General features: G+C 41.1%; 2 protein-coding genes across 2 annotated transcripts; both read right to left on the bottom strand.

Annotated features, from left to right (window-relative positions):
* Nucleotides 1-5,260: 5,260 nt before the first annotated feature.
* LOC148140415 (putative G protein-coupled receptor 139) lies at nt 5,261-6,151 on the bottom strand. The gene has a single exon (XM_087978713.1). The coding sequence runs from the start codon at nt 6,149-6,151 to the stop codon at nt 5,261-5,263; it is 891 nt and encodes a 296-aa protein (XP_087834839.1).
* A 12,224-nt stretch (nt 6,152-18,375) lies between these two features.
* On the bottom strand, nt 18,376-19,266 carry LOC148140414 (putative G protein-coupled receptor 139). Its single transcript, XM_087978711.1, has one exon. The coding sequence runs from the start codon at nt 19,264-19,266 to the stop codon at nt 18,376-18,378; it is 891 nt and encodes a 296-aa protein (XP_087834837.1).
* Nucleotides 19,267-26,378: the final 7,112 nt, after the last annotated feature.

Here is a 26,378-nt window from a genome sequence, read left to right as displayed (position 1 = left end):
CATTGCCCTACAGAAAGGAAACATCCTCACTGGGTTTCTTTTGTCAATTATCAAATCAACTATCAAAGTTCAAAGAACTAACAGCTTTGGCAGAAACATATGATATCACACGCTGTCTGTTGCAAGAGGGGACTTAGACGTGGGAATTCATAAAGAGATTTGAGAGACAGAATTTAAGGGGATGGAACTAGTTTTAGGGAGCAAATGGAAGCATGTAAAGGCCATAAATCTGAAAGCCCTGAACGAAGAATGATAAAAAGAAAATAACACATCAGTCGAAATAATGGTAGACACACAAAAGCTCATTGTTGGACTTTCATTGGGGCACTTATTGAAGTGCTGGAAAGTCGAAGTAATCCTCAGGTAAAAGCGAATCTGGAAAGGAAATGGATATTTAATGATAAGAGTGTTGTACAGGGCACATTCTTCATCACCCACTGACAAAATGATTCAGTAGAATGAAGGTTTTGTGTCTTTCATTTCAAGGAAATCCACTTTCTTCATTTGTCAGATCAAGAGCACCTGAAATGGTTGGAAAATAACAGACATGGGATGGCACAGTCCAGGAGTGATCCCATAACTTAAAAAGGAATGACCTGGAGTCTGCTGTAAAGAGGATGAAGAAGCAGAGACGAGAAGCAATATGGTGATTGTCACAGTTCCGGTGTTTAACAGGAACTTGTTGATTTGGCGAGCATTCATTTTACAGGGCTGTTACTTAAGTGTCAGATAAAAGTGACTCTGGTGGAAAAATAAGAATAAGATTCTCGTGAACAGTGCTGAGGAGGTTCAGCAGGTTTGCAGAAAAACTGCGACTTTTGTTGCATTTAAAACTGACTTGTTTGGGAGCTGCCCTAAAATGAAGATTTGTGGCTGAATCCTCAAAGAAATGAATCTATATTATATGGAGGCAATTGAGCAAGTTTTTGTCACTAAACCGTTGTGTGCCTCATGCTGGTGGCCTGTCAGGCAGCGATGTCTGGTTAATGTTTGAGGTCAAGTACTGCTTACCTGTTCTTTCATGTGAAAACACAATTATGTTGAGCACGATTTGCATGTGAATTCATGTTGGATTTTAGTTTCATTACGATTTTATTCATTTCACATTGTGCTCTTCAGTAACTTCAAATCTTTTGTTTTTATAACTGTTTCATTTGTAACATTCGATGATACTGGAATTCTCCAGATTAGATTTATGATTATGTTGAAATCTGGGACTCAGACTTTCATCCAACTCAGTACATCTTTCTCCTGATACCCTTTGGTCCCTTAACCCTCAGAATAAAATAAATTTCTTCTTGAAAGCACTTAATATTTTAGTCTCACCCTCTTCCTAAGGCAGAAAGTTGTGGAGGCTCACCACTCTCGGTGAAGGAACCTCTCTTCATCTCAGTCCTAAGTGCTCAGAGTATGACCACAGGTTCATAACTCTCCTTTAATCGGATCATTCTTCGTACTCTTGCCCTGCTCAGTTTTGTTGGAAATTTTGAGTTTTCAGGTTAGTTTTAGAGAACTATATTGGTATAACAACATTCTTTCGCATTCTTCTTAACTTCAGTGAAATATCCAATCTTCATAGGTCAGTCCTGCCAACCCAGGAGTCAGTCTGGTAAATTTTTGTTATGTTTCCTCAATGCCAATAACTTTCTCATCAGATAAGGAGACCAAATCTGCACTTAATATCCCAGATGTGGTCCCACCAAAACCCGAAATAATCACAACAAGATTCCCCTTCTCCATTTCTCAAATGCTTTTGCTATCCAGACAGCATTTATTTGCTTTCTTCATTACCTTCTTCACCTGCATGCTTACTTTCACAGATTGGTGGACATGCGCACCCATGAATTGTTGCACCTCCTAACCTCCCAATGTATTGTCATTCAGGTAATATTCTGCCTTCCTGTTTTTGTAATTAAAGTGGATACAGTCACATTTATCCATCTGTCATCTTCATCTGCTGTGCATTTGGCCATGAAAACAAATTGTTCAAATTACGCTGAAACATCTGTGTATCCACATCTGTCCAAATGTCTTGCAAAATGGTGTAACTGTACTCAGCTCTCCAATTCCTCTGACTGTTCGTTCTATATGAACACCACCCTCTGTGTGAAAAATATACCCCTCAGGTCCCATTAAAATGTTTCCCCTTTCATCCTAATATCTATGCCCTGATGTTTTAAAATTCCATATCCTGGGGAAAAGACCTTGGCTATTCACCTTATCTGTGCCCAGCCATGATTTTATAAACCTCTATGAGATCATCCCTCTGGTCCAAAGATTAAGAAGTGTCACGACATATACAGCTGCTGCTAATCGTCTTTCCCTCCAATCTCAGTAATATCTTTCCAATTGTTTACTACGCCAATTCCAGTTCAATAACATCGTACCTATTGCAGGACTAACCGAATTGTATTCAGTACGCCAAATGTAGCTGTAATAATGATCTGCTCTGCCGCAACAAGATGTCCCAATTTTATACTCAATTTCTAACCAATGAAAGCAAACATTCGAAACGTTTCCTTAATCACCCGTCTACCAATGTGCAACTTTGAAGGAACTATGCACCTGCCTCCCGAGGTCACTCTGCTGGACAACACTCACCAGTTCCCAACCATTAACCCTGCAATTCCTACCTTGGTCTGTGTCACATAAATGTATTAGCTCACATCTATCCAAAGTAGACCCCCTCTTCCGCTATATGCTCATATGTAGCAAGACACGCACAGTATTGATGCACCATCTAATGCCTTTAACATCCGATCCCTCTGCCAACGCACATATGCAGCAATGTGTACCCTACATAAGATGCAATTCAACAACTTATCCAGGCTCCTGGCATAGCATCTTCCCAGCTTGTGGTGTCTACCATTTAGATGGACAGGACAGCATACACAATGGAACGCTACCACCGCTGGTCCCCATTCAAAACACGCATCATCGTGACTTGGAAATATATTGCCAATACTTCACTGTCACTGTGTCAAGAAGTCTCCTTGTCACAGATTAAGGCCGTTGTTCAATATTGGCCTGGACACTGCTTTCATCAGTACCCATGAAAAAGCCATCTGTAGTTTTGATGGATCCGGGTCACAATGTTGTTGTGAATTCATCCAGTAGTACTTCCATCTCCTTTCTACTTCGATCTCCAGTCCTCTGGACTTACTAACCATTGTTTCTATCCACTTGGTCCAACCCTTCAGCGTTCTAACTGTTTATATCAATTCAGAGTGAAAAGTGTAGAATACCAGGTTAGAACCTCCCTAAACATTTCACGAAGGTCGCCCATACTCTAACTCTTCCAGTTGTTTTAGGCAGATGTAAGGTACATATTCCAGCTTTGATGCACCTGGTCAAACCACTTGGCTTCAAGTAAAACAATTTATTTACACACCACTGAATGAAATACAAATTGAAATATAATTGGACAACTGAGCCATCACGACAAACCCCACAACTTAACAAAGGAGCTGTTACAATTTTCTGCAACAACCCCATAAAAACAGCACTTGGAAAGAAACGTTTAGTTCAAACTACAGGTTCTTACGGGAGAGATGTTAGAGAGAGGCATCAGAACCTCTGCCTTTTACAATCCCATTTGAATAAAAGATACAAGGACAACAGAACCCTGTTAAGGCAGCAGTATCATCACGAAAGACACAGTAAAATATCAGTCACTTGATTAATAATGACGTATTTTATTTTGTTCATTCAAGAATGTGGGCATCCCTGCCAAGGTTGGCATTTTCCCAAAGGCCAGCTAAGAGTCAATCCTAATGTTCTGAGATCGACATGGCTGTGGATCGTACATCACATATACGATGGAGATGCTTAAAAGCCGTCAGAGGTTCTCGCCGAAAAGACAATCAATTTTTGAAGACAATTAATTTTCCCGCATGTTAATCATGAATGGCGACATAATCAACATTGTGCTCGCGCTATTTGCATAGAAAATTCAACGAAGATTGGTGGAGTTGTGGATAGTGAGGAGGGCTGTTGTCGGCTGCAAAGAGACTTGGATATGATGCAGAGCTGGGCTGAGGAGTGACAGATGGAGTTCAACCCTGCCAAGTGTGAGGTTGTCCATTTTGGAAAGACAAATAAGAATGCGGAATATCAGGTTAATGGTAGGGTTCTTACTGAGGTGGAGGAACAGAGGGAACTTGGGCTCTATGTTCATAGATCTTTAAAAGTTGCCACTCAGGTGGACAGAGCTTGTAAGAAAGCCTATGGTGTATTAGTGTTCATTAGCAGAGGAATTGAATTCAAGAGTCGTGAAGTGATGTTGCAACTGGATAGGACTTTGGTTAGGCCACATTTGGAGTACTGTGTGCAGTTCTGGTCGCCTCACTTTAGGAAAGATGTGGAAGCTTTGGAGAGGGTGCAGAGAAGATTTACCAGGATATTGCCTGGAATGGAGAATAGGTCGAATGAGGATAGGTTGAGAGTGCTAGGCCTTTTCTCGTTGGAACGGCGAAGGATGAGGGGTGACTTGATAGAGGTGTATAAGATGACCAGAGGAATAGATAGAGTAGACAGTCAGAAACTTTTTTCCCCGGGTGCAACAGAGTGTTACAAGGGGACATAAATTTAAGGTGAAAGATGGAAGGTGTAGGGGAGATGTCAGGGGTGGGTTCTTTACCCAGAGAGTGGTGGGGGCATGGAATGCGCTGCCTATGGGAGTGGTAGAGTCAGAATCTTTGGTGACCTTTAAGCGGCAATTGGATAGGTATATGGATGGGTGCTTAAGGTAGGACAAATGTTCAGCACAACATTGTGGGCCGAAGGACCTGTTCTGTGCTGTATTGTTCTATGTTCTATGTTCTATTTGCCACGGTGGAATTTCAACCTATGTCCCCAGGATATGAGATTAGGTTTTAGAATGCTTGCCCAGTGAGGTTATTAGATTAGATTAGATTACTTACAGTGTGGAAACAGGCCCTTCGGCCCAACAAGTCCACACCGACCCGCCGAAGCGCAACCCACCCAGACCCATTCCCCGACATTTACCCCTTCATCTAACACTACGGGCAATTTAACTTGGCCAATTCACCTAGCCTGCACATTTTGGACTGTGGGAGGAAACCGGTGCACCCGGACGAAACCCACGCAGACACGGGGAGAACGTGCAAACTCCACACAGTCAGTCGCCTGAGGCGGGAACTGAACCCGGGTCTCTGGCGCTGTGAGGCAGCAGTGCTAACCACTGTGCCACCGTGCAGCCCATTAAACCACCAACTCCTCCCATCAATACAAATTATTTTCATAACTTTCTGAATAGAGCATAAGGAGATTTCGGCAAGTTCTTCACCTCCTCTCTGAATCTCCTCTGGGTCAGTGCATAAATACAAGTATTTGTGCAGGAGCTGGTGCACATCAGCAGGAACGCTGCCCTGATTGCCACATAGAGTGAGTTTGAAACTTGGAGAGACGTAATGTGGGTAAAGCTGACACAGATATGGATGACAGTGATGGGGCCTGACAGCACCATGAAGCAGCCAGAGATGGTGAAGAGCAGAATGATGGAGGTCCTCCTGCTCTTCAGCTCGGGGTCTCTGCCCATTTCCCCAGCACCATAGCTGCTGTCCTTCAGAGCCCGGCGAACTCTGCTGGCTGCAAGGATATGGCCAGCGGTGAGAGTGTTCAACAGCAGGAGCAGGGGAATAGGAAGAAACATGTTTGAGATGTTGGAGAGCCACCGGTGAGCTGCCCAGGCCGGTGAAGTGAGGTAAGTGGTGACGGTGCGGCAGCCCCACTGTACATTGTTCAGAACATGGGTGGGCTCATAGCGAAAAGGCAAGGGAATGTTGACCATGACGTTAAGAGAACTCACGATGAATATAACCACGTTAGCCATTCTTTCAGTGCAATAGATCCCCTTCAATTTGTTGCAGCAAATTGCTACAAAGCGGTCAAAGGTGAAGGCGATGGTAAACCAGATGGAGAGTTGGATGCTGAACCCTTGCAGGAAGGCACTGAGTCGGCAGGCGGAGGTGTAGTTCAGCAGTGAATCCGGCAAATGATACTTGAAGATCTGGCTCACAATCACGTTGAAGACAAGGACCATCATATCTCCTGTTGCCATGGCAATCATGTAGTGAGTGATTCCTTTGGAAAGGCCGCACTTCCCTTGGGAAAGAATCAGCACTGTCATCAGGTTCGCTGTAAGGAAAATCAAATCGTGAGATGTATCCAAACACCCAGAGATGTGCAGCGATGAGGTCTTGGGTTAGACAAGACTGATGTGCTGCTGGCAATGCTAGACTTGAACTTCAATGGAAAACAGTGAAATCTCATTAGCGATACATTGTCTGTGTCATGGAAATAATCAAAGGGTAATTTCAGGACTGGTATATTCTATTGCTCATCACTTTGCACCGTTTGCTCTCCTGATTTCAAGAAAACAAATAGCATTATTTTAGAAGTCACTCAGAGAAGGACCACTTGCCACATTACTGCGATTAAGGTCTTGTTGGCTGAAGTGAGGTTATGCCCATCTACATTCGAGTCTGGAAGAATATAAGGTGATTTCATTGAAACATATAAGATCTTGCGGGGACGAGACAAAATGGAACACAAAAAGAGATATTTACTTTCGACTACAGTGATTAAGCCGAGGGGACAAGGTATCAGAATAAATTGTTTCCTTTTTCAAACAAAGGTAAGAAATGTATTATTCTCCGAGAGAGTGGTTGGAGAGTGCAATTCTGTTCCCTTGAAGGTAATGGGATGTTGGCGTATAAGATTGAGCTAGACAGATTTGGATACACAAAGGAGTGGAAGGCTCTGGTTTCCAGGCAGAATAACTGTCAGCCATTGATGACTAATTTTAATGATTACAAGGATGAGATCGAGAATTTCTGTTCCAATTGTTAATGATCCCATTTTCTGCTTAAGCTGAAACAGCCAAAGCACTCTCCCATGAGGGGAACATTGTCTTAGCATTTACCCTGTCAAGATCCTTAAGAATCTGATATGTCTCAATTGGATCACTGTTCATTCTTCTAAACTCCAGACAGTAGACACCAAAACTGTTGAATTTACGACCATAAGACAGTCGTTCCATCCCTCTGATCATCCTAATTGTCCTCGTATGAATTGTGCCAGATGAAAATGTATTTCCTTTGTTACTGGACGAAATTGCTCACAGTGTTCCAAATCTATTCTCAGAGCTGCATGGAACTTGCAATAAGATGTCCCTACTGTTGTACTCCAACCCTCTTGAAATATGAGGCCAGAATTCCACACGCCTTCCTTATCACAACGTGTTCCTGTTTGCTAATTTTCTGTTTTTTGTATGTCCGAAGGCCCCATCTTCCTTTGTGTACCTGCTTCCACAAATTGCTTTTTCACCCTTCTCAAATGAACAACTTGACATCTTCCCACATTATACACCATTTGCAGGATTTTGCCCATTTACTTTATCTATCAGTATCTGTCTGAAAAAAAAAACGTTTGTATCCCTCTCAAAATGTGCCTTTCCATACAGTTTGCTATCGTCTGCAAAATTCCACTTGATGACATTAAGATTTTCTAAATGTTCTGCTATCCCATCGTGATTCCCAGATTCCAATGCTTTTTCAACTGATCTAGCTACCCGCATTTTGCTGTCCTTCCTTTTGAATAGGAGTGATGCATTGACAGTTTTTTCATGCCTGTGCAACTTCTCCACAATAATAACGCAGACATTATTTCTGCACCTACCTATTTCAGAATGCAAGGTTGCAAATCATCAGAGGCAGGAACGTTATTTGCCATAAACCATATCAATTCGTGAAATACTCCTCTTTTAATGATGGTCTTCTGACTTACTCCCTCGACCTCATTCCTTGTAATTTTGGGATCTTCAAAGTTTCATCCAACGTCAAGACTGATGGAAAATAAACGTTTAACTCCTCTACCGTTTAATTTCGTTACTTCAAACATAGTTGTTTCCAATTCAATCAGCTCGGACAGGACAAACTGGACTCAAACCGAAATCAATGGTAATTAAAAGAAAGGAAAACTCAGCAGGAAGCAAGTGTTCAATTCGGAGTATATATGAAATTGCAAAGATTTAATTTAAAACAGAAGAGGTAAGCAAAATGTCACAGCGGCTTCTAATCGCTTACCTGGAATTCCAAAAATTGCAAGAACAGGAAAGAGAATTTCTATTAGAAGCGCCTGCACTCGCATTTTCAGGTGTAAGCAAAGTCCAAATGAGTTAATGCACTGAAACACACTCAATTTATACACAAGCCAATCCTCCAGTGAAACAGTAAACAGATCTCATTAAATATGCTATTTCTAACGAACAAATTAACATCTCGCTTAACTGAGCAGCATTTACAGTGAGCTGTATTATCACCCGAGGACCAGGACCAGTTCTCTCAGGCTCCACAGCTCTTAATTCTCAGGAGGTCATTCAAGACCTGAATGCTTCAGCTCAACTTTTACCAGGCACGGAGTGTTGGTTAGTTCAAGAGGAGGATGCAAATCACCAAGATTTAGACTTTTAAATCAACCTGTGCTACGTCACGGCTCTGGACAAAGTCAGAGTTGAATCCAGGCCTTCTAACCCATCCAGAGTGATCCTACAAATGTGCGACGTGAGCCCTCAGTTACACATTTCTAGTCTCACCATAGTCTTTCTCTTTTTAGTTATTGCATTCTGTGAAAAATGAAAAGAAAATTTTTTTCACAGCCATTTTCATTTTCGAACAGAAAGATTGTTTTAAACGTGATTTCTATGGTATTCACCGACAGCAGTGATAGCATATACAATATACAGTTATACATTACAATGGTTGACATATAACACTCATTTTTCTTAAGTCTGTTTAGACTAGGAGATCTAAACTCACATTGTTAGCAACAAAATCGATTTAAAACGAAGTTTCTATTGGAATATTGTTCTCTCAGGCAAATAAATTATTATCATGCAAGACAGCTCCAGTTTTAAAGTCCCAAAAATTCATTTCGTTCCCCACAATATCTCACCAGAAGAAAAATAATGCTTTAAACATTCCTGTGTTCATTCAATGTTTTTTTTTTCCTGTGTTCAATACATTTCTGGAAGGAGCCACTGCAGTTCTGCAGTTCAGATAACTACTGATAAAATATTTTCACGTCAACATATCACCGGATTTTGCATTTCGCCTTAGGGACTAAGAAAACCATAATCATTTCATCTATTACTAAATAACAATCTGCCAACATCATTCTTAAATTCACTCAATGTTCCAGCATCCATCACACATTCCATAGAATCATGACCGTTGCAGGAAGAAATTTCTCCTGATGTCTGTTTTAAATTTTCTACTACAAATCAGAAAGCAGTTACCTCTCCACCCAGATTTCTCCATGTGAGGAAACATCCGCCATATGTCGATTTTGTCAAGTGTCAAGTCAAGTCTCAAAGACCCAAGATGCTGGAGTTTTGGTGGAAGCCAATGATGTCTGATATTTGGACTTGGTCATGAGGGAATTCAGAAGGAGATTGGAGGGATAGAATACCTTGGGTTGGAAGGACCTTTCTGGAGCAAATGGGATAGAAATGATAGAACAAAACCATTGGATATTGGATGGCTCGGCTGGAGTGATCCAATAACGTCGATCGGAGTAACCTGGTGGCTTCAGGGAAGACGGGGAGGAAGAGGACACAAAGAGAAATATTGTGAGTGCGACAAGGTCCTCTACTCTCCAGGAATTGGTGATAATTACCAGTCTACACTTGAAAAGGTATGCCACTGTAAGGTCAGAGAAAGGTGACTCGGGCTGAACCACACCATTTCTATTCTCTTGATCAGCTCTAAGGGGTTTCCACCAGCAGTCCATTATTTTGGAAAACTCTGTGCTGGTTGAACTTGGTTTGTTTGGGAGATATTGTAAGGTGAGAATTGATGCCTTCATCCTAAAAGAAATGTCTCGAATTCTACTCGAGGTAGAGCTGTGGAGGATTTTGTCCCTCGTCGTGCCCCGAAAGCTGAGTAGATTGTTTAGTGAATGGGTTGGATAAGTCATTGTTGTACCTGTTCTTTCACGTGTAAGCACAATTACATTAATCAGGATTTCCATTTGAATTCGTGCTATATTTTACTTCATTATGGGACAAAAAAAAGAAGTGTGATTTTGTTCACATTTCACGCTGCCTCATGCAGTAATTTCAATCCTTTTAAGTTGTTCTATGTCATTCATAACAATACATTTGATAATCCCGCATTTCACGAGATTAAAAGTGTGATTATTTCAAAATTCTGCCAATCAGAAGCCGTCCGTACCCCTTTCCTGCTTTCTTCCAAAACCCTTTGATCCCTTTAGTGCAAAGAACAAAATTAAATTCTTTTTGAAATCATTCAATGTTTTCGCCTAAACCTCTTCCTGTGGCAGGGAATAAAGAGGCGTTCTCCTCCTTTCGTAAAGAAATTTCTCCTTATCACGTCTAAAAAAGAAATTTTGTATCCTAAGACTGTGACCTCAGTGTCTGGACTTCCTATTCTTCCTATTCATGCCCTGACTAGTCCTCTTAGAATTTTAGAGTTTTGCATACAGTTTCATGGAATTTTACAGTTATAAGATCCTCCCTCATTCCTCTAAACTCCAGTGAATATAATCCTGACTGTCTTCATCGTTCAGTCCTGTCATCCCAGGAGTGAACCCGATAAATTTGCGATATAGTCCCTGCAACAACAAAACATGCTTCATCAGATGATGACACCAAAACTGCACTGAAAGGTCCAGATGTGGTCTTACTGAAGCCCGAAGCAAGACACTCCTGTGCCATTACTCAACTGGTTTTGCTCTGCAGACAACATTTCTTTTGCTTTCTTCAGTATCTGCAGCACCTGCATATTTATTGTCAGAGACAAGGACACCCAGGAATTGTTGCACCTCATTTCCTAATCATTCTATTGATTATCAGACATAATCTCATTGTGTGATGGAACGAATTCACCAGACTGATTGGCTTATTTGTGCTTGATCATCTTATCGTCTTATCTTCTCTGTATTCTGTAAAAGACAAACTAATGTTAAAACAAAATGCCATAGCTGCTGGAGATCTGAAATAAAAACAAAGTACTGAAAAAGTCCAGGTCATCTGACAGCATCTCTGGAGAATAATCACTCTCAAACACACCCGACTGTAACCCCTGTCCTCACTATCCATACAACTAGCAGTGCATTCAAAGGATGATCCGTCACCAGTATACACATCGTTCCTCCCCTGTCATCGTTCCGAATGTACTAATCATATCAAATTCAGTCTTTGAGTCTCTGTTCCACTTAGATATTTTCACTTCACTAATACCCACTGAATGTATGTACGTTCTTTCATATACTTTAGCTTTCAGTGAGAACTTATTTTTCTTTTGTAATTCTAGATCTCTTTTCTACAACAATTACTACTCTCTTTGTATTTTGTTTTGACGCAAAAGATCTCCAAACTTCCCCAGATAGTCTATTCCAATTGCCCACTCTCATTTCAACAAAGTAAACCTCATGACTTTCCCCCTGTCCCTTAGATCTGAAGAACAGTTTGCAACATCAACCTGTCAATGGCACTGAGAACCATTTGTTAACTCCAAAGTGAGCTGATCGGAACGTTCTGGCACAGAATAACTGGATAATTGTCCCCAAAGATTTTGTTTAAGTAAAGAAGTGCAATGTTTGACCAAGTTCCTGCTTTTCTACAGTGGACAGGTTCCTGAGTGTGCAAGTGTATTGATTTTTTTTTCAAAAGAAGTCGTAATGGCAGTGGTGCCATATTGCCTACTTTAAGAAAGGCAGGGGTTTGGCCAGTTCTCCCATTTCAGGTTTTTTTTCTAGTTTGGTTTAGTTGCAGCAGAGAAGCTGATGGTAGGTGCAGCAGAAGCTAGTACATGTTAAAGTTTCCATGCTGCAGCAGGTGATTCTTTACTGGCTTCTCTCTCAGAAATCTCTCCAGCCTGTAAGAATGTGTGTTTGAAGATGGCTTTTACCAAAGGATGTGTCTATACAATGTAGTGGGAATTGGAACACCTGCTTGGATAAATAGTTATGTCGAGTCAGTTGGATTTTCAAACCTGATACTTCATCCGTTTCCAAATGCAGGGCTCCTGCCCGAAACGTCGATTTTGCTGCTCCTCGGATGCTGCCTGACCCACTCTCATCTTGACTCTATTCTCCAGCATCTGCAGTCCTCACTTGACACCTAGTGGATTTTCAATGATTGAGTTATTCTAAATTCAGTTTCCTTTTGTTCATGCTTCAACTCTAGAGCTTAAATAAATTCTGTGATGCTTAAAGCCGAGTGATTTGACCAGCTCTATCTCTCCTGGAATATCCACTCCACATCTGTCTTTAAAATAACAAAAAATGTTAGGGTCTAGGCTACATTCTTGAAATATTTTGAGGACGTCTTGCCTGGCCCATAACAATATGCAGCCTCCAGTAAGCATTAATCCAAACTGAGAGTACTCACGCTCTGTTGGTTAAATTTTGCATTCATTGATTATCGCCGGCTGTTCTCCAGATATTTCTGACTGTAGATCGTTTAATTACTTGTCCCTTAAACCTGACTATGTATGAGCCTCATGTGTCCCATCTACCTGTGTGACACCAAGAGGAGGACCTCCAGATTGTTCTACGACACCGTGAAATCGTGTTTGATCACTTCGTTACCTCTCGCAGGGACCAATTGCAACGATGCTTCAGATAATGCCATAATCGAAGGCACTTCACCAAAGTGTTAATCAGACAGAAAATGATGCTGCATTACATTCTAACTTGCAAAGAGGAACCTGCAATACACCTTGACTTTTGTTTTTAAAGTACAGTTTCTGAGGACAAATCAAGAACTAATTGATTTGGAGGGAGAGCCTGGAATTCGCAAGTTTTGCTTTATTTGCACTGGTGATTAATGGCAGGCATTCATGCCCGGCATACAATGTGATGTCGTATACAGTCAGTAAACATCAGAAACTGACGTGGAGGCGCTGGTGTTCGAATGCAATCGATAGATACAGAAGTGACACGACACCAGCTTATAGTCCAACAGGTTTATTCGATATCACAAGTTTTCGGAGCGCTGCAACTTCGTCACTTCGCTTTGAAAGCTCAGCTGCCTAAGTGCACGCACGCTCCTAGTACCTTGCCATAGAGCTGTTTCCCAGCCGCATTGGAGAGTGGGAGCTGCAACCTCCATTTCTCACCTGCAATCACTGAGTCTTTTGGAGACAAACGGGAAGCTACAAGAACATAGCAAGGGAGGCAGCATCAGGACTTAGAGAAATCAACGTTTCGTGTGTAACCCTTCTTGAGAATTGGGTGGGGGGGGGGGGGGTGTTCTCTGACAGAGGCAGCGAGTCTTTCTGCAGCCATCTTCAATGTTGACACTGTTTATATCTCAACAGATGCTGCTTGACTGACCGAGCAGTCAAGTATTTTCTGCTGTCGCTTTCAGCGTTTTGGCTTTGTATTTTAAGCAGGCATTCTCCCACATGTGGCAGACCTCTGTGATACACCATGCCCAACCCCCTCAAAATATTTCAACAGTGCAGCCCAGACACTGAGCTTGACAGTTGTTTTAAGCATGTGTAAAGTGGATATTCCAGGAGAGATGCGGCTGGTCAACCAACTTAATATTAATTAATACAGTATTTATTTACAAGATTAATGCATGAAACACAAACAAAAGAGACAGAATACCTAATAACTTACCCCGTCTGAAAACCCAACAAATTATCAAAACTTGCAACATCCTGCACAAACACCTCATGGCACAAGAGGTAAAATCAAACACAGGGTCTTACAGGAGAGAATTCAGAGAGACAGGTTCAGCATGGGTCCAGCAGCTTCACAACTGGCTGACTGCTTGCAGTGAATAGCTGACTGACAAAGACCAAATCAAACCAGAGAAAAGCTAAGCTGGGGGAAGACCCCACTCCCCTTTCACTGGACAAATGCTTTATTTTTAAACTTGAAAGCCTGTGCTTGAGGCAGTATCTGTTAGCTATGATCAAATTGGCCCTCAAAAATATTCAAACATAGACATTTCGGAGTCTTTTACGACCTCTCTGAAAGAAAACCAAGGTCAACATAATCTTGTTAAAGTAGCAGCATCATCACTCCTCTCAGACTCTTTTAAGCCACAATCAAAACAAGTCATCTTCGCTCTTGAAGCACTGCCAAAGCAGAATTGAAAGGTGGGGCGATTTCATGTGTGTTCAGTAACAGCAAGGGCAAAGAAGGCCGTGCCACATCCCACTTTTCTCCCGAGGGGCAATTACATATCACCAGGCTTTTTGGGATAAATCATTTAAGCCTCTTCTGGCATTAACATGATTATGACTGATCATTGATCTCAGTACCTTGTTTCCGCTTTCTCCACATACATTGTTATTCCTTCAACACTAAAAACTACGCCCAACTCCTTCTACAAATCATTTAATGTCATTATCGCAAATACTTCATACGGCAGAGAATTCCACAAGTTCACAACGTTGGTTGAAGAATTTTGGCCTCATCCCACTCCTGAATAGCCTGCTCTCTATCCTTAAACAGTTTCGAGACCTGCATCTATCCAAGTGTAAACTGAATGTCCTATCCTTCTCAGAAAAGGTTTTATCCTAATGTGGGATAAGCAATAAGTTTCAAGTAGAGTCGCTCATCACATAATGCTGGGGTTCTACGTGGTGCTCAGAAGTATTGTTTATATGGACTTTGTGGTCCAAAAACACAAAAAGTCGAACAGGCAGTGATGGCCAAGAGAGTATGGATGACTCTATTCTTGGAAAATTTGTTCATGCCTGATATTTACAAGCCACAGATTGTATATTTCAATTATAAGGACGTATCTGCCAAACAGCAAACAATTTCATGGGATACAGCACTATCATAACTTAGGAGTGATCCCATAACTTAAAAAGGAATGACCTGGAGTCTGCTGTAAAGAGGATGAAGAAGCAGAGACGAGAAGCAATATGGTGATTGTCACAGTTCCGGTGCTAAACAGGAACTTGTTGATTTGGCGAGCATTCATTGTACAGGGCTGTTACTTAAGTGTCAGATAAAAGTGACTCTTGTGGAAAAATAAGAGTCAGATTCTCGTGAACAGTGCTAAGGAGGTTCCACGGCAGTCCATCATTTTGCAAAATAACTGCGACTGTTTGGAGCATTTAAAACGGACTTGCTTGGGAGCTGCCCTAAAATGAAGATTTGTGGCTGAATCCTCAAAGAAAGGAACTTATATTGTACTGGACGCAATTGAGCAGGTTTTTGTCACTAAACCGTTGTGTGCCTCATGCTGGTGGCCTGTCTGGCAGCGATGTCTGGTTAATGTTTGAGGTCAATTATTGCTTACCTGTTCTTTCATGTGAAAACACAATTATGTTGAGAACAATTTGCATGTGAATTCATGTTGGATTTTAGTTTCATTATGATTTTATTCATTTCACATTGTGCTCTTCAGAAACTTCAAATCTTTTGTTTTTTTGATATCTGTTTCATTTGTAACATTGATGATACTGGAGTTCTCCAGATTAGATTTATGATTATTTTGAAATCTGGGATTCAGACTTTCATCCAACTCAGTACATTTTTCTCCTGATACCCTTTGCTCCCTTAACCCTCAGAATAAAATAAACTCCTTCTTGAAAGCACTTAATATTTTAGGCTCACCCTCATCCTAAGGCAGAAAGTTGTGGAGGCTCACCACTCTCGGTGAAAGAACCTCTCTTCATCTCAGTCCTAAGTGCACAGAGTATGACCACAGGTTCATAACTCTCCTTTAATCGGATCATTATTCGTACTCTTGCCCTGCTCAGTCTTGTTGGAATTTTTGAGTTTTAAGGTTAGTTTTAGAGAACTAAATTGGTCTAACATCCTCTCTCATTCTTCTAAACTTCAGTGAAAATATCCAATCTACATAGGTCAGTCCTGCCAACCCAGGATTCAGTCTGGAAAATTTTCGTTATGTTTCCTCAATGCCAATAACTTTCTCATCAGATAAGGAGACCAAATCTGCACTTGATATCCCAGATGTGGTCTCACCAAAACCCGAAATAATCACAACAAGATAGCACTTCTCCATTTCTCAAATGCTTTTGCGATTCAGACAGCATTTATTTGCTTTCTTCATTACCTTCTTCACCTGCATGCTTACTTTCACAGATTGGTGTACATGCGCAACCATGAATTGTTGCACCTCCTAACCTCCCAATGTATTGTCATTCAGGTAATATTCTGCCTTCCCGTTTTTGGTATTAAAGTGGATACAGTCACATTTATCCATCTGTCATCTTCATCTGCTGTGCATTTGGCCATTGTTCAAATTGTTCAAATTACGCTGAAACATCTTTGTACCCACATCTGTCCAAATGTCATGCAAAATGGTGTCATTGTACTCAGCTCTCCATTTCCTCTGACTGTTCGTTCTATATGAACATCACCCTCTGTGTGAAAACTATACCCCTCAGGTCCCATTAAAATGTTTCCCTTTTTATCCTAATATCTATGCCCTTATGTTTTAAAATTCCATATCCTGGGGAAAAGACCTTGGCTATTCCCCTTATCTGTGCCCAGCCATGATTTTATAAACCTCTATGAGATCATCCCTCTGGTCCAAAGATTAAGAAGTGTCACGACATATCCAGCTGCTGCTAATCGTCTTTCCCTCCAATCTCAGTAATATCTTTACAATTGTTTTCTACGCCAATTCCAGTTCAATAACACCCTACCTATTGCAGGACTAACCGAATTGTATTCAGTACGCCAAATGTAGCTGTAATAATGATCTGCTCTGCCGCAACAAGATGTCCCAATTTTATACTCAATTTCTAACCAATGAAAGCAAGCATTCGAAACGTCTCCTTAATCACCCGTCTACCAATGTACAACTTTGAAGAAACTATGCACCTGCCTTCCGAGGTCACTCCGCTCGACAACACTCACCAGTTCCCAACCATTAACCCTGCAATTCCTAACTTGGTCTGTGTCACATAAATGTACTAGCTCACATCTATCCAAAGTCGACCCCCTCTTCCGCTATATGCTCATACGTAGCAAGACACGCACAGTATTGATGCACCATCTAATGCCTTTAACATCCGATCCCTCTGCCAACGCACATATGCAGCAATGTGTACCCGACATAAGATGCAATTCAACAACCTATCCAGGCTCCTGGCATAGCATCTTCCCAGCTTGTGGTGTCTTCCATTTAGATGGACAGGACAGCATACACAATGGAACGCTACCACCGCTGGTCCCCATTCAAACCACACATCACCGTGACTTGGAAATATATTGCCAATACTTCACTGTCACTGTGTCAAGAAGTCTTCTTGTCACAGACTAAGGCCGTTGTTCAATATTGGCCTGGACGCTGCTGTCGTCAGTCCCCATGAAAAAGCCATCTGTAGTTTTGATGGACTCGGGTCACAATGTTGTTGTGAATTCATCCAGCAGTACTTCCATCTCCTCTCTACATCGATCTCCAGTCCTCTGGACATACTAACCATTGATTCTAGCCACTTTGTCCAACCCTTCAGCATTCTATCTGTCTGTATAATTCAGAATGAAAAGTGAAGAATACCAGGTTAGAACCTCCCAAAACATTTCACGAAGGTCGCCCATAGTCTAACTCTTCCAGTTGTTTTAGGCAGATGTAAGGTACATATTCCAGCTTTGATGCACCTGGTCAAACCACTTGGCTTCAAGTAAAACAATTTATTTACACACCACCGAATGAAACACAAATTGAAATATAATTGGACAACCGAACCAACACGATACTCCCCACAACTTAACAAAGGAGCTGTTCCAATTTGCTGCAACAATCCCATAAAAACAGCCCTTGGAAAGAAACGTTTAGTTCAAACTAAAGGTTCTTACGGGAGAGATGTTAGAGAGAAGCATCAGAACCTCAGCCTTTCAAAATCCCGTTTGAATAAAAGATACAAGGACGACAGAACCCTGTTAAGGCAGCAGTATCATCACGAAAGACACAGTAAAATATCAGTCACTTGATTAATAATGACGTATTTTATTTTGTTCATTCCAGAATGTGGGCATCCCTGCCAAGGTTGGCATTTTCCCAAAGGGCAGCTAAGACTAAATCCTAATGCTCTGAGATCGACATGGCTGTGGATCGGACATCACATATACAATGGACATGCTTAAAAGCCGTCAGAGGTTCTTGCCGAAAGACAATCAATTTTTGAAGACAATTAATTTTCCCGCATGTTAATTATGAATGGCGACATAATCAACATTAGGCTCGCGCTATTTGCACAGAAAATTCATCATTTGCCACGTTGGAATTTCAACCTATGTCCCCAGGATATGAGTTTGGGTTTTAGAATGCTGGCCCAGTGAGGTTATCATTAAACCACCAACTCCCCCCATCAATATAAATTATTTTCATAACTTTCTGAGTAGAGCATAAGGAGATTTCAGCAAGTTCTTCACCACCTCTCTGAATCTCCTCTGCGTCAGTGCATAAATACAAGTGTTTGTGCAGGAGCTGGTGCACATCAGCAGGAACGCTGCCCTGATTGCCACATAGAGTGAGTTTGAAACTTGGAAAGACGTCATGTGGGTAAATCTGACGCAGATATGGATGACAGTGATGGGTACCGACAGCACCATGAAGCAGCCAGAGATGGTGAAGAGCAGAATGATGGAGGTCCTCCTGCTCTTCAGCTCGGGATCTCTGCCCATCTCCCCAGCACCATAGCTGCTGTCCTTCAGAGCCTGGCGAACTCTGCTGGCTGCTCGGATGTGGCCAGCGGTGAGAATGTTCAACAGCAGGAGCAGGGGAATAGGAAGAAACATGTTTGAGATGTTGGTGAGCCATTGGTGAGCTGCCCAGGCCGGTGAAGTGAGGTAAGCAGTGATGGTGCGGCAGCCCCACTGTACATTGTTCAGAACATGGGTGTGCTCATAGCGAAAAGGCAAGGGAATGTTGACCAGAATGCTAAGAGCACTCACAATGAACATGACCACGTTAGCACTTCTTTCAGTGCAAAACCTCCTCTTCAATTTGTTGCAGCAAATTGCTACAAAGCGGTCAAAGGTGAAGGCGATGGTAAACCAGATGGAGATGTGGAGGCTGAACCCTTGCAGGAAGGCACTGAGTCGGCAGGCGGGGGTGTAGCTCAGCGGTGAATCCGGGAAATGATACTTGAAGATCTGGCTCACAATCACGTTGAAGACAAGGACCATCATATCTCCTGTTGCCATGGCAATCATGCAGTGAGTGATTCCTTTGGAAAGGCCGCACTTCCCTTGGGAAAGAATCAGCACTGTCATCAGGTTTGCTGTGAAGAAGATCAAATCGTGAGATGTACCAAAACACCCAGAGATGTGCAGCGATAAGGTCTTGGATTACACAAGACTGATGTGCTGCTGGCAATGCTAGACGTGAACTTCAATGGAAAACAGTGAAATCTCATTAGCAATACATTGTCTGTGCCATAGAAATAATCAAAGGGTAATTTCAGGACTGGTATATCACTTTGCACCGATTGCTGTCCTGATTTCAAGAAAACAAATAGCATTATTTTAGAAGTTACTCAGAGAAGGATCACTTGCCACATTCCTGCGATTAAGGTCTTGTTGGCTGAAGTGAGGTTATGCCCATCTCCATTCGAGTCTGGAAGAATATAAGGTGATCTCATTGAAACATATAAGATCTTTCGGGGACTAGACAAAGTGGAACACAAAAAGAGATATTTTCCTTCGACTACAGTGATTAAGCCGAGGGGACACGGTATCAGAATCAACTGGTTCCTTTTTCAAACGAAACTAAGAAATGTATTATTCTCCAAGAGAGTGGTTGAAGAGTGCAATTCTGTTTCCTTGAAGGTAATGGGATGTTGGCGTATAAGATTGAGTTAGACAGATTTGAATACACAAGGGAGTGGAAGGCTATGGTTTCCAGGCAGAATAACTGTCAGCCATTGATGACTCATTTTAATGATTGCAAGGATGAGATCGAGAATTTCTGTTCCAATTGTTTATGATCCCCTTTTCTGCTTAAGCAGAAACAGACGAAGCTCTCTCCCATGAGGGGAACATTGTCTTAGCATTTACCCTGTCAAGGTCCTTAAGAATCTGATATGTCTCAATTGGATCACTGTTCATTCTTCTAAACTCCAGACAGTAGACTCCAAAACTGTTGAATTTATGACCATAAGATAGTCTTTCCATCCCTATGATCATCCTAATTGTCCTCGTATGAATTGTGCCAGATGAAAATGTATTTCCTTTGTTACTGGACGAAATTGCTCACAGTGTTCCAAATCTATTCTCAGAGCTGCATGGAACTTGCAGTAAGACTTCCCTACTGTTGTACTCCAACGCTCTTGAAATAAGAGTCCAGAATTCCACACGCCTTCATTATCACAACGTGTTCCTGTTTGCTAATTTTTTGTTTTTTGTGTGTCCGAAGGCCCCATTTCCCTTTGTGTACCTGCCTCCTGATGCGTGTCACCATTTAAATAAAACTCGATTGCTTTTTCTCCCTTTTCAAATGAACAACTTGACATCTTCCTACATTATACACCATTTGCAAGATTTTGCCCATTTACTTTATCTATCAATATCTGCCTGAAAAAAGCGTTTGTATCCCTCTCAAAATGTACCTTTCCATACAGTTTGCTGTCGTCTGCAAAATTCCACTTGATGAGATTAAGATTTTCTAAATGTTCAGCTATCCCATCGTAATTACCCGATTCCAATGCTTTCTCAAATGATCTAGCTACCCGCATTTTGCTGTCCTTCCTTTTGAATAGGAGTGATGCATTGACAGTTTTTTCATGCCTGTGCACCTTCTCCACAATAATAATGCAGACATTATTTCTGCACCTACCTATTTCAGAATGCAAGGTCGCAAGTCATCAGAGGCAGGAACGTTATTTGCCATAAATATATCAATTCGTGAAATACTCCTCTTTTAATGATGGTCTTCTGACTTACTCCCTCTACCTCATTCCTCGTAATTCTGGGATCTTCAAAGTTTCATCCAACGTCAAGACTGATGGAAAATAAACGTTTAACTCCTCTACCGTTTAATTTCGTTACTTCATACATAGTTGTTTCCAATTCAATCAGCGAGGACAGGACAAACTGGACTCAAACCGAAATCAATGGTAATTAAAAGAAAGGAAAACTCAGCAGAAACCAAGTGTTCAATTCGGATTTAATATCAAATTACAAAGATTCAATTTAAAACAGAAGAGGTAAGCAAAATGTCACAGCGGCTTCTAATCACTGACCTGGAATTCCAAAAATTGCAAGAACAGGAAAGAGAATTTCTATTAGAAGTGCCTGCACTCGCATTTTCAGGTGTAAGCAGATCAAGTCCAAATGAGTTGATGCACTGAAACACACTCAATTTATACACAAGCCCATCCTACAGTGAAACAGTAAACAGATCTCATTAAACATGCTATTTCTAACGAACAAGTTAACATCTCGCTTAACTGCGCAGCATTTACAGTGAGTTGTATTATCCCCCGAGGATCAGGACCAGTTCTCTCAGGCTCCACAGCTCTTAACTCTCAGGAGGTCATTCAAGACCTGAATGCCTCAGCTCAACTTTTACCAGGCACGGAGAGGTGGTTAGTTCAAGAGGAGGATGCAAATCACCAAGTTTTAGACTTTTAAGTCAACCTGTGCAACGTCACGGCTCTGGACAAAGTCAGAGTTGAATCCAGGCCTTCTAACCCATCCAGAGTGATACTACAAATGTGCGACGTGAGCCCTTAGTTACACATTTCTAGTCTCACCATAGTCTTTCTCTTTTTAGTTATTGCATTCTGTGAAAAATGAAAAAAAAACTTTTTTTACAGCCATTTTCATTTTCGAACAGAAAGATTGTTTTAAAGGTGTTTTGTATGGTATTCATCGACAGTAGTGATAGCATATACAAAATACAGTTATACATTACAATGGTTTACATATAAAACACATTTTACTTAAGTCTGTTGAGACTACGAGATCTAAACTCACATTGTCAGCAACAAAATCGATTTAAAACGAAGTTTCTATTGGAATATTGTTCTCTCAGGCAAATAAATTATTTTTATGCAAGACAGCTCAACTTTTAAAGTCCCAAAAATTCATTTCGTTCCCCAAAATATCTCACCAGAAGAAAAATAATGCTTTAAACATTCCTGTGTTCATTCAATGTTTTTTTTTCCTGTGTTCAATACATTTCTGGAAGGAGCCACTGCAGTTCTGCAGTTCAGAATCAACTACTGATAAAATATATTCACGTCAACATATCACCGGATTTTGCATTTCGCCATAGGGACTAAGAAAACCATAATCATTTCATCTATTACTAAATAACAATCTGCCAACATCATTCTTAAATTCACTCAATGTTCCAGCATCGAACACACATTCCATAGAATCATGACCGTGGCAGGAAGAAATTTCTCCTGATCTCGGTTTTAAATTTTCTACTACAAATCAGAAAGCAGTTACCTCCCTACCCAGATTTCCCGATGTGGGGAAACATCCGCCATATGTCGATTTTGTCAAGTGTCAAGTCAAGTCTCAAAGACCCAAGATGCTGGAGTTTTGCGGAAGCCAATGATGTCTGATATTTGGACTTGGTCATGACGGGAATTCAGAAGGAAATTGGAGGGATAGAACACCTTGGGTTGGAAGGACCTTTCTGGAGCAAATGGGAGAATGCAAAAGTCATAAAGCTCCTGATCTTAAAATGATATGAAGAAACTAACATCTATCCATCGAAATGATGCGAGGAACAGAACATCTCATTTTTGAACTTTCGGTGGGATATCGATTGTAGTGTTGAAATGTCTAAGGAATGCTCAGAAATCAGCGCATCTGGAAAGGAAATGGGTATTAAAACCATAATTGATACGGATTTGTTATTCTACCTCAACCCTTCATGAAGATATTCACAAGAATGAAGGCTTTGATTCTTTATTTCAAAAGGAGCTGATTGTCTTTATTTTTGAAATGAAGAACACCTGAAATGATAGAACAAACCATTGGATATTGGATGGCACGGTTGGAGTGATCCAATAACGACGAAAGGAGTAACCTGGTGGCTTCAGGGAAGACGGGGAGGAAGAGGACACAAAGAGAAATATTGTGAGTGCGACAAGGTCCTCTACTCTCCAGGAATTGGTGATAATTACCAGTCTACACTTGAAAAGGTATGCCACTGTAAGGTCAGAGAAAGGTGACTCAGGCTGAACCACACCATTTATATTCTCTTGAACAGCTCTGAGGGGTTTCCACCAGCAGTCCATTATTTTGGAAAACTCTGTGCTGGTTGAACTTGGTTTGTTTGGGAGATATTGTAAGGTGAGAATTGATGCCTTCGTCCTAAAAGAAATGTCTCGAATTCTACTCGAGGTAGAGCTGTGGAGGATTTTGTCGCTAGTCGTGCCCCGAATTCTGAGTAGATTGTTTAGTGAATGGGTTAGATAAGTCATTGTTGTACCTGTTCTTTCACGTGTAAGCACAATTACATGAATCAGGATTTCCATTTGAATTCGTGCTATATTTGACTTCATTATGAGACCAAAAAAGAAGTGTTCACATTTCACGCTGCCTCATCCAGTAATTTCAATCCTTTTAAGTTGTTCTGTGTCATTCATAACAATACATTTGATAATACCACATTTCACGAGATTAAAAGTGCGATTATTTTAAAATTCTGCCAATCAGAAGCCGTCCGTACCCCTTCCCTGCTTTCTTCCAAAACCCTTTGACCCCTTTAGTGCAAAGAACAAAATTAAATTCTTTTTGAAATCATTCAATGTTTTCGCCTCAACCTCTTCCTGTGGCAGGGAATAAAGAGGCGTTCTCCTCCTTTCGTAAAGAAATTTCTCCTTATCACGTCTAAAAAAGAAATTTTGTATCCTAAGACTGTGACCTCAGTGTCTGGATTTCCTATTCTTCCTATTCATGCCCTGACTAGTCCTCTTAGAATTTTAGAGTTTTGCATACAGTTTCATGGAATTTTATAGTTATAAGATCCTCCCTCATTCCTCTAAACTCCAGTGAATATAATCCTTACTGTCTTCATTGTTCAGTCCTTTCATCCCAGAAGTGAAACAGATAAATTTGCGTTATAGTCCCTGCAAATACAAAACATGCTTCATCTGATGATGTCACCAAAACTGCACTGAAAGGTCCTGATGTGGTCTTACTGAAGCCCGAAGCAAGACACTCCTGTGCCATTACTCAAATGGTTTTGCTATGCAGTCAACATTTCTTTTGCTTTCTTCAGTATCTGCTGCACCTGCATATTTATTGTCAGAGACAAGGACACCCAGGAATTGTTGCACCTCCTCATTTCCTAATCATTCTATTGATTATCAGACATAATCTCATTGTATGATGGAACGAATTCACCAGATTGATTGGCTTATTTGTGCTTGATCATCTTATCGTCTTATCTTAAAACAAAATGCCATAGCTGCTGGAGATCTGAAATAAAAACAAAGTGCTGAAAAAGTCCAGGTCATCTGACAGCATCTCTGAAGAATAATCACTCTCAAACACACCCGACTGTAACCCCTGTCCTCACTATCCATACAACTAGCAGTGCATTCAAAGGATGATCCGTCACCAGTATACACACAGTTTCTCCCCTGTCATCGTTCTGAAAGTACGAATCATATCAAATTCAGTCTTTGAGTCTCTCCTACACTTAGATATTTTCACTTCACTAATACCCACTGAATGTATGTACGTTCTTTCATATACTTTAACTTTCAGTGAGAACTTATTTTCCTTTTGTAATTCTAGGTCTCTTTTCTACAACAATTACTACTCTCTTTGTATTTTGTTTTGACGCAAAAGATCTCCAAACTTCCCCAGATACTCTATTCCAATTGCCCACTCTCATTTCAACAATGTAAACCTCATGACTTTCCCCCTGTCCCTTAGATCTGAAGAACAGTTTGCAACATCAACCTGTCAATGGCACTGAGAACCATTTGTTAACTCCAAAGTGAGCTGATCGGAACGTTCTGGCTCAGAATAACTGGATAATTGTCCCCAAAGATTTTGTTTAAGTAAAGAAGTGCAATGTTTGAACAAGTTCCTGCTTTCCTACAGTGGACAGGTTCCTGAGTGTGCAAGTATATTGATTTTTTTTCAAAAGAAGTCGTAATGGCAGTGGTGCCATATTGTCTACTTTAAGAAAGGCAGGGGTTTGGCCAGTTCTCCCATTTCAGGTTTTTTTTTCTAGTTTGGTTTAGTTGCAGCAGAGAAACTGATGGTAGGTGCAGCAGAAGCTAGTACATGTTAAAGTTTCCATGCTGCAGCAGGTGATTCTTTACTGGCTTCTCTCTCAGAAATCTCTCCAGCCTGTAAGAATGTGTGTTTGAAGATGGCTTTTACCAAAGGATGTGTCTATACGATGTAGTGGGAATTGGAACACCTGCTTGGATAAATAGTTATGTCAAGTCAGTTGGATTTTCAAACCTGATACTTCATCCGTTTCCAAATGCAGGGCTCCTGCCCGAAACGTCGATTTTGCTGCTCCTCGGATGCTGCCTGACCCACTCTAATCTTGACTCTAATCTCCAGCATCTGCAGTCCTCACTTGACACCTAGTGGATTTTCAATGATTGAGTTATTCTAAATTCAGTTTCCTTTTGTTCATGCTACAACTGTAGAGCTTAAATACATTCTGTGATGCTTAAAGCCGAGTGATTTGACCAGCTGAATCTCTCCTGGAATATCCACTCCACATCTGTCTATAAAATAACAAAAAAGTTAGGGTCTAGGCTACATTCTTGACATACTTTGAGGACGTCTTGCCTGGCCCATAACAATATGCAGCCTCCAGTAAGCATAAATCCAAACTGAGAGTACTCACGCTCTGTTAGTTAAATTTTGTATTCATTGATTATCGTTCGGCTGTTCTCCAGATATTTCTGACTGTAGATCGTTTAATTACTTGTCACTAAAACCTGACTATGTATGAGCCTCATGTGCCCCATCGATCTGTGTGAGACCAAGAGGAGGACCTCCAGATTGTTCTACGACATCGTGAAATCGTGTTTGATCACTGCGTTACCTCTCGCAGGGACCAATTGCAACGATGCTTCAGATAATGCCATAATCGAAGGCACTTCACCAAAGTGTTAATCAGACAGAAAATGATGCTGCATTACATTCTAACTTGCAGAGAGGAACCTGCAATACACCTTGACTTTTGTTTTTAAAGTACAGTTTCTGAGGACAAATCAAGAACTAATTGATTTGGAGGGAGAGCCAGGAATTCGCAAGTTTTGCTTTATTTTCAATGGTGATTAATGGCAGGCATTCATGCCCGGCATACAATGTGAAGTCGTATACGGTCAGTAAACATCAGAAACTGACGTGGAGGCGCTGGTGTTCGAAACCAATCGATAGATACA

Source organism: Chiloscyllium plagiosum, unplaced genomic scaffold (assembly GCF_037043375.1).
Source record: "Chiloscyllium plagiosum isolate Xiang-an unplaced genomic scaffold, Cpla_swu_hap1 HiC_scaffold_35, whole genome shotgun sequence".
In the NCBI taxonomy this organism is placed as follows: domain Eukaryota; kingdom Metazoa; phylum Chordata; class Chondrichthyes; order Orectolobiformes; family Hemiscylliidae; genus Chiloscyllium; species Chiloscyllium plagiosum.
This window is presented reverse-complemented; position numbering and strand designations above follow the sequence as displayed.